We start from the raw sequence: 9,465 nt of genomic DNA, 5'->3' as shown, positions 1-9,465 counted from the left end.
AACCATGCTAAACACCGATAGAGCTAGTAACTATAATTGCATTACAATCCATTTTTTAAAAAATATATACAAATATATATATATATATATACATATTACAGGAGTATATTCGGGCTCAAAATCTGATATCAAGATTTATTTTAGTATTTTGTGTGTGTGTGTGTGCGTGTGCGCGCGCGCGTGTGTGTGTGTTGGAGGGTGGTTTGAGGGGGCAATTTTTCTAATCATAATAACTTACACACCACAACCACATGTTGCTAAAGAAGTCTAAACCCATTCAATACCTCCAAAGGGCCGCACCCAAAAGTCAAAGCATCTCTTAACAGTAAGTAATGTATATCAAAATTTAGATAGCCTGACCTTTCACCTGCACATACAATTAAAACTACAAACAGCCTAAGTTCCAAGTTAAACCTCTCAATATACTAGAAACAAGCTAACTATCCCAATTAGTTACAATAACCCACATTGTCATGCAACGGGTAACAAACAAGAAAACTCAGTTAAAAAAATTAGTCATGATGATATTATTTGAATTCATCGATCCTACTTATATATTCAAGATCACCTATTCAAACTTCCAATATGGAATGGGATTGTTACACTTCCTCTAATTAGAAAGCCTAGAGAGCATAGGCCCTAGAACGTTGGGCTGAGACTGAAGCTTATGGATGCTCTCTAGGACAAGATTATGGGCAAAATCTCTTCATCAAAATTTTGACCAATTCAAATTCAGCTGACTTATTTGAATTCAAATTTTTGCCAAAATATTGGTTTTACTTTAACACTGATGCTTTCTTTGTCATTTTTTTTTCTTGTTCACCAAAATAAACAAAAAACTAAACAGTAGTGTGTTCATACCAAATAAACAAACAAATAAATAACTAGTAGATGGAATATAACAACCAAATAAATACAAACAAATAAATATTAATGAATCGAACATTGAAAATTTTGTTCTTCACTCTCAAAACAAGATCATAATATGCCTCAATATGGCTAGGAATCCATACCCTTCTTCAAAGGAGTTGAAAAAGGATCTATGCGCAGGTCGAAATGTCCTCAAAAATGAAAAAGAATTTTCTTGTTTGCTCACCATAGTAGACAGATATCTCAAAATCACCAATCCAAAACCTTCCTCTCATGCTAATGTTTGACACTTCCATTACACCCATAGTTCTGCAGCAAGTGTAAAAGCCTGGCATACATTTTGAAGAAAGACAACTAACTAAACTTTTCATTACACTTAAAATCCTGAAATAGAGTCTAACCCTATAAAATCAATTGTGATTGCATATGAAGTAGTCCCCTGTCCTTATCTGATATGCTGATAAAATCAATGACATTCTAGTGACAAGGATCATTGATGTGGTGTTGGCTGCTATTGCTTTTTAGGCTTACATAAGAACACGAATTCCAAGTTCCTTTACCCAAAAAACTTCTTCTGTATCCACTGAGACATCCACTTCATCATCATCTTCCATTAACTAATTCAAAATCTTTCCTATGAATGCTAGCATATATATCCACTGCAGTCCTTTGCTCTTCCCAACTACATCGGCACCACTCAATACACTTCAAAAGGCCAAATGTTGACATCTTCAGTTCACATGACCTGCACATAGAAAACACATACATTCAGATTAGCAGTGAAGGAACAGTAAAAGACATTGAGGATTCCCTACTCTTCTTGCTAACCAGCTAGGAATCTCACATTGGGAAGAAATATGCTTAAATATCACATTGATACAGTTCCTCTGCAATGGAATTGACAACTTTAACTACTAACTGAACACAGTCAACATAATGAGAGAGAGAGAGAGAGCACTTACTGGAGCTTTCTTTTTGTACATGTTACTTCACTGAACAGTTCCGATGCAATCATTGCCGTGGATTCCAACTTAGCCAAAGTGAATTTTTGATAATTTCAGTGCATGTCTGCAATTAAGTTGAAAAATAGCTCAACCACTTGGCTGCAATAATGTTTCACTTCCATATATAGACCATGTTAGGCATGGATTCCAACTCAACCCTTTAGATTCAAATCTTGCAACAAGGATAGAATACCAAGAGCCCCCCAAGATAGCATGACAACATTATTTGCAGTTCACATGATGCATGCTTCCTAACCAGTATCATGAAGAAGGCCAATAAAGTTCATACCGCAGTTTAAACCATCCAATGATCAAGTGAGTAATCAATTTGTTCCATCTGCATGAAGCACTTTGAACGATTCCATCTTGCACAGGTCAGGGGGCAGCCCATCCAGCATTGAGCATCCACTAAGAATGAGTTCAAGGGATTTGACCAAAAAAACTTTCTTTGGAAGCTTCCTTAGATTTTTACATCCTTCAAGATTCAACAAAACAAGGGTCCCTAATTCCCCAATTGATTCGTGAATCCCAACCAAATTTATGCAATATTTAAGAATCAGTCTCTCAAGATTAGGGAGCTGTGAGAAGCCAGGGGAATTGGTAAGGCCATAGGAATAACTGAGATCAAGGATTTTCAATGATCTGAGCAATTGTCAGAAAAAAGTAAGAAATCAGTCACTACAAGAATTCATATGGATCCCAAAAAAAAATTAAAAAAAAAATAAAAAAATCAACAGAAAACAGGATTAAAAAAAATTGAATAATACCTTGGTTCTCTTCCAAAGTTGTTCCAAGCTACTATTTTGCATTTCAAGGGCAAACAGGCTATCCAAAGTAAAATCATTTGGTATAGATTTTAAAGGGAATCCATGCTAACACAACCATATTAACTTCTTAGGAAATTTTTGATATCCGCCACTGAGTCTTACATTATTAAGCTGAAGTAGTCTTGAAGTGTGCATCTGTGAACATGCATCAGTTTTCAAATCATCTTCATCTTCATCTGAAAATGATTCTGTGAAGGCAGGAATAACACGGAGAAAAGAGAATAAGCCTCGGAGACGTCGCTTCAATGAATTGCCTTCGTTAAACATTGTATGTTCTGCAACAAAATCTTCATTTTGGGATTGTGCACCGCTTGCACTCTTAGCTGGCATATCTTCTAAGTTGAGGCTAAGGCCTTCAATTGTTGTTGTTCCCTGATAAAGAAAAGTTGGAAAAATAGTTACTACAATGAAGAGAGAGAAAGAGAGAGAGAGAGAGAGAGAGAGAGAGAGAGAGAGAGAAGCATAATTCTTACAGTTTTATCCCTCAACACATTGAAGGCATCCTTATGACACCACACTCTGCTGTGCTTTCCAGGTTCCTTTTGTGATTCTCGGCGAAACAATTTCCCTACCCATGCCTCTAAGCACTTAGTGCATTATCAACTTGTTGCTATCTTTATTAACTTCTATGAGACCTCTATGAGTGAGATTTTGAATACCAATTGTTATGGAGAAATCACATTCCTCTAGTATTTTAACCGTGTAATCTTTGTCCTTTCCAACAAAGAAACAAGCAATATCAAGGAATAAATTTTTCTCATGATCATCTAAAGAATCATAACTTATTTTAAGCACATTATGAATTTTCACGGAAAATGTGTTCTTAATTTTGCTAATGCACTTTCTCTCCACATCAATAGTTTCACCACACAGAGAAGAGCCCAAGACTTCCAGAGCTAGCGGAAGGCCACCACAGTGGTGTATTACCCTTTTTGAGTGCTCCATGTAAGCTTCAATAGGTTTGTCTTGTCCAAAGGCATGCCGGCTGAAGAGACAGAGTGCTTCATCATCATTCAATTCCTTAACCACATACGACTTGTACACTTCATCAGTCTTTAGCAATTGCACATGTCTAGTAGTTATCATAATCTTACTTCCTGCATGAAGCCAATCTCGCATCCCCAATAATGCTTTTACTTGGTCCAAATCATCAACATCATCAAGAACAACTAGAACTCTTTTACAGCACATAGCATCTTTAATCTTATTGATTCCCTCAGCAACACAGTATATTCTTTCCTTATTCCACTTTAGAATATCTGAAACAAGCTATCTCTGCAAACATTGTTTTGCAGTTTCTCTAATATTTGCAAGAAAACTGCTACCTTTAAATTTGTCAAAGTTTTGGTTATAAACAATTTTTGCAATGGTTGTCTTCCCTATTCCATGCATCCCACAGATCACCATTACGCTGACATTGTTCAACCCACCTTGGAACCACAGATTAATGTCTTTTACATGAGAATATATTCTAGTTTGGTAGAGGGTAACACTTAAGACCGTGAAATCCAATTTACTCACAATCTCCTGAACAATTATTTGGATAAACTTTGACTCGTGCCTGCACATTGCGTTCAAAATAGAAACTAACTGAATTAAGCATGTCATGAACTGAGATGAGATGATAATTTTTGGGATTATTATAATTAAGAGAGTAAATTATACATCATAAAAGGTGGGGGGGGAAGGTTGTCTGCCTGCTACCTCTCCCAAAACCTACAATAAGTGGGAGCCTTGAGCGCTGGGAACAAACTTTTCTTTTCTTTTTAAAAGGTCTCCATGGTTAATTTAACCCTATAACTGCACCAGAAAGATCTTCCAGGAATTTTGCATTTGGATTGGCGAAATGTTAGTGATAAATTGCTATAAGATTTTAGGGGTTTGTAATGGCAGTAAGACAGGCTTGGATTAACCAGTCCAAGTCCAAATCCAACCAAGTATCTCAATGTAAAAGAGAACCTATTTTTAATATAGAGGAAGGGAGAGAGAGGGAGAGAGAGAGAGACCGAGATCGACAGAGACAGAGAGACCGAGATAGATAGGGATCGACAGAGAGATCGGCAGAGAGAGAGAGAGAGACCGAGATCGACGGAGATCGACAGAGAGAGACCAAGATCGACGGAGATCGACAGAGAAGAGATAGAGATCGACGGAGAGAGACCAGGATCGACACAGAGAGAGAGAGAAAAAAACCTGCTGCAGCGGCGGTGGCATGCGACAGTGGTGAGGAATGGTGGCCAGCGATGGTTGGGTGGTGAGCGGGGGTGAGGTTTGGTGGTAACTGTTCTGTGTGTGTGTGTGGACGCGCCCTCGAGGGCCTATGCTTTTCCACAGTTCAGACTCAATATGTCACGGTTCTGAATCTAATCCCGCAAAGTGCAATGCGAGACCGATAAATCACCAAAGAGTTCAAATCCGGCAAATCGTTTTGAAAAACTGATTTTTAAGAAAGAAATGCCAAACATGGACTGCTTTGCCAGATACAGAGTCGCCACCTAAATATTTTATTTTGGGGGAATTTAGGAAACCCTGACTCGTGCCTAAGGCCACGTGTCCATCATCACCAAAGTTACCTCGACTCGGGAACTTGGGTACGATTGGGGAAGGTCATCTATGAGCACCCCCACTCGCCCGATCCGAAGATCGGCCTGTACTAAACATGATATCTTGTTCTTGAAAACACATGCGTTCTTATTCCAGTTAATTAGCAAGAATTACTATGTGATGCGCACAACACACAAGTATAGACTAGATCGCTTAATTTGGAACAAAGCATCGCATATCCGTTTGTTTGGAAATGGTTCAGAGTTTGCTACTCGCAAGTAGGCTAAAACACGGATTTCAATGAATCATTCCAATTCAAGCAATCCAACCTTCACCCACAGGCATTCAGGCAGTTATATCATATAAGCAATTAGCCTCATGGCAAGCATGCTGTCATGTTAACACTCACATACATGCAAGATGCTAAGGCATAAACACTCACAATGTACTCCGAGCCAAAACAAGAAACTAGCTAGTAATCATGCATGATCCTAGTTCATGTCAACAATGGCTAACGCAAAACATGCAAAATGCAATTAAGATAGGCTCAGCTATCCTAAGAATGGCATATGAGATGCGACAATTTGATACACGTATTCAACTTGGAATTGAGATACAATGCAGTTAGTATGATGCGCCGAGCCCGGTGCATGCAATAATGATGAATGGATGCAAATATGCATAGCATGAGGTATGCTAATTGAAACATGCCCTAGAACTAACCATCATAAGCGGTTTAAATAAAAGAGAGAAAGAAATGGAGATTGGAAGACATGCATCACACACACGCACGCTTATTACAACAAATGGCTCTCTCGAGGGAGAGACCAAAAGAATAATACAAATTTACTAATTAACTAACTAACTAATTATTACACAACACTTTACTAATTTAACAAACTAATTAAGCTACTAAAGCAGTAAAGCAGTCTCGGGAAGAGGGACAAATGCATGATTACTCGGCTCCGCTCAGAAATCCATCGCCATGTCATATGTTGCCTCTGTTTGCACTGCTCTGCACCTCTGAAAACTGCACAAGTCTCAAGGATGCTTCGGAACCACTCCCCGAGCACTATGGGAGGTCATCGACCAAGAGGCAAGGCCATCGGCCAATGGGAACTGGTCATCGACCATGTATGAGGCTCTCGGCCAATGATGTATAGCTGGCCAGCACTGAATATGGCCGACCAACCATCTATTCCTGCAAAATCCTGTTTTTGTTGCAACAGAGGACAGACAGAGCATGGCAATGCATTTTCAAGGAAATGTTTGCACAACCACCCTCCTTATCATGTTTAAAGCTCAAAGGAGTATGGCCTTCGCCTCTTGGGCCATCAATCACGCATTTCAATGCATGATGGCCCAAAGAGGCCAAGTGTGTAATTAATATCAAATGAAATGCACAAAAACCTACAAGGGCCCTTAACCTCTATTATTGTTGATCAAGAGGCAAAGGATGCACATACAATGCTATGCAACCTAAACATGCAAGCAAGCATACGAGCAAATCAAGCATGATGCGAACCTAATGCAACATAAGCATGTTAATGACAATGCCATACAAGGCTAGTGGTGACAAGCATGCCAAATGCAATGCAACTTAGACAAGCATGCAAAATGCAACATGGACATTCAAGCATGCAAGTTAAACATGTGACAACATGTAAAGGGACAAGATATGCAAACATGCAAAGCTACTTAACAAAAACATGCCAAATGCAATACCACCTGAACATGCGACAACATGTCATGGACTAAGTACGCAGCAAGGCACAATTAAACTAACATGTTATAACATGCAATTTATCAAAGATGCAACGAGCATGCGACAATATGCAAGGCAAGCATGCAACAACATGCGGGGATGGACTTAAACCAAGATGGATAGCCCTCAAATAGGTCCAAATCAGCGGCCGAGATACTAAGAAATGAGGGACAAGAGCATATGCAAACATGCATGCTAATTGGCCTATCACCTAGGCATGAAGACACAACTCTTAAGCACACTTAAAAGAGTGAAAAGCATGCAAGTGTAACAATACTACATGCTCTAAAATGATGTTAGAAATGATGCCAAATCACACATATAACCATAATCATAGCCATAGCATGCATAAGGCTTAAGGCTTAAGACTAGTAAAGGGACTTGAACCAAAGATACACAAAACAAGGAGCATATGGCAAACATAACCCAAAACAATCCTAAATCATGTCAAGATGGTCCTAAAACATGCAAGGAATGAAGCCAAAACATGCTTGAACGAAGGACCAAAAGCATGAAGCAAACAAAGGCCACAAAAGAGGTGTTACACTACACCTACCAAAGCCAAATATGGCATGACTTAAGCAACCAAAAATAGAGTTATTGCATGTCAAAATGAGCCCAAAAACCCATTTAGATGGCATCCCAAATACCTAAGCATAGTGGCATACATGATGACACATTCATGAAGCATAACGTACCGACTCTTTAAAGCATTAAAGAAGTTACAAGTGCAAGCATATGAGCATACTATATGGACTAAAATAGCATAACAAGTGGTGCCAAACCACTGAAATGGTCGAAATAGAGCATGTCAAAGGATTCAAAACTCAAAGCCTACAAGCTAGATTACACGGTGGCTATACAAAGCAAGTCATGGACGACCAAAACAAACAAAATCAGGGCTTTAGCATGTTAAAACAAAGCTAGAAGCTTCATGAAGTTGAGCCAAAATCATGCTAAAAAGACATGTTACAACATGGTGAATGTTAAGGCAAATCATGGGATTACAAGACAAGTATACAAAGCATGCATGGTATGTCACACCCCAAACTTGCCCCTAAAAATTCGGGCATGACCCATTTAGAAACAGACATATAACCTGGTATATATAGCATATGGGGCCCTATCGGAAGCGTAAAATATTAAAAGAATAATAAGCTAAACAAACTCCATTGAGCTATTTCTAATATGCCAGGATCTCATACATCACATGCACCATAATAGACCGATAAAGTCCAAAAATATTCCTTAGCAGTACTTATACACAAACACATATACAGACCCAGCCCTATAATAGGGCATGTAACAAAGAAAACTGTTGAAGTTATATACATTCAACCTTGGAAGGATAGCCAAGAAGTAAGCCAATTATGCTAATAAACTTCACAAAATAAGTGGCCTCGTAAGTGCTTGGATACACGAAGGTTGACAAAAGAAACCGGGCGTCATGGGTTAGGGTTGACCACCTGGTTGGTTGCCTACAGAAACAGACATAACAGAGAGTGAGCCGGGCTCAGTGAATAGTGATACGTAAATGAAACAATGCTCAACTTGAAACATGACATATATCAATACATAGGGAGATGCAGAGGTCACATAGTTAGCTTGATTCTGTGTTCATCCTATAACGGCCTTAGGCCCAATCTTGAACATAACAACTTGACATATCACATCTTAAATCATAATGGCTTGAAGCCCTTGAACATGGTGGCATAATGCCCTTGAACATGGTGGCATGATGCCCTTGAACATGGTGGCACAAGGCCCTTAAACATGGTGGCACAAGGCCCTTAAACAAAGTGGCATTACGCCCTTGGATAATTTGGCACTAAGCCCTTGAATATACTTATACGAACTCAAGAGGTGTCTCACACGGATTCTAGAGGTGGCTCACGTCGTAGCACTTAGTTCCATGTAGTACTTTGTTTCATATCATAACAACTTATATTGAACGGCCGTAGGCCCTAAGTCTTATAGAAGGAAGGAATTTTATCTTTCCCATTTCTTTCTTTACATACTTGGAACATACTTGAACATTAACATACATACTTGAAACATTAACATAGTTGCGTAAATGAAATGCTAATGAAAATCATTAGCCATATGTAAAGTGGATAATGATACTACTACTCACAGTGTTGTGATGATGTGCTTGTTCCTCCCGGAGTGTGCGCTGCACACATTCAACCTTTACGATTTAGTTTCCTTTTCATATCAGATTACTTTCTGTTTCGTTTTACTTCGAAGGAATTTATACATATTAAAAGGCATCAAATACATATTCCGACAACATTAGGGGGTTCTACACGCAAAACGGAGCAATCCACGTTTTTCAGCATAGGTCGCACGTGCGGCTGTAAGCCCCGCACGTGCGGCAAGCTCTCCCGCACTTGCGGCAAAATGTCCCGCACGTGCCTTTTTGACAGTGGCCAAGCCCCTATTTTTCACCATTTCC

General features: G+C 39.1%; 1 protein-coding gene across 1 annotated transcript; it reads right to left on the bottom strand.

Annotated features, from left to right (window-relative positions):
• Positions 1-2,197: 2,197 nt before the first annotated feature.
• On the bottom strand, positions 2,198-3,892 carry LOC114317125 (disease resistance protein RPV1-like). The gene is made up of 4 exons (XM_082900985.1): positions 3,361-3,892; positions 3,175-3,269; positions 2,766-3,073; positions 2,198-2,516 (listed from the first exon to the last, which is right to left on the bottom strand). The coding sequence occupies exons 1-4, from the start codon at positions 3,890-3,892 to the stop codon at positions 2,198-2,200; spliced, it is 1,254 nt and encodes a 417-aa protein (XP_082757111.1).
• Positions 3,893-9,465: the final 5,573 nt, after the last annotated feature.

This window comes from Camellia sinensis, chromosome 13 (genome assembly GCF_055761805.1).
Source record: "Camellia sinensis isolate YWXY chromosome 13, ASM5576180v1, whole genome shotgun sequence".
NCBI classification, from domain to species: domain Eukaryota; kingdom Viridiplantae; phylum Streptophyta; class Magnoliopsida; order Ericales; family Theaceae; genus Camellia; species Camellia sinensis.
This window is presented reverse-complemented; position numbering and strand designations above follow the sequence as displayed.

Bases quoted from the DNA above. Each gene is read 5' to 3' on its own strand.
- LOC114317125 (XM_082900985.1), bottom strand. From the start codon at position 3,892: ATGTGCTGTAAAAGAGTTCTAGTTGTTCTTGATGATGTTGATGATTTG. The intron at 3,270-3,360 runs GTATTCAAAATC...AGGCATGGGTAG, and splicing joins TGATTTCTCCATAACAATTG to GGAAATTGTTTCGCCGAGAA. The intron at 2,517-2,765 runs GTTAATATGGTT...ACAATTGCTCAG, and splicing joins TATCAAAAATTTCCTAAGAA to ATCATTGAAAATCCTTGATC.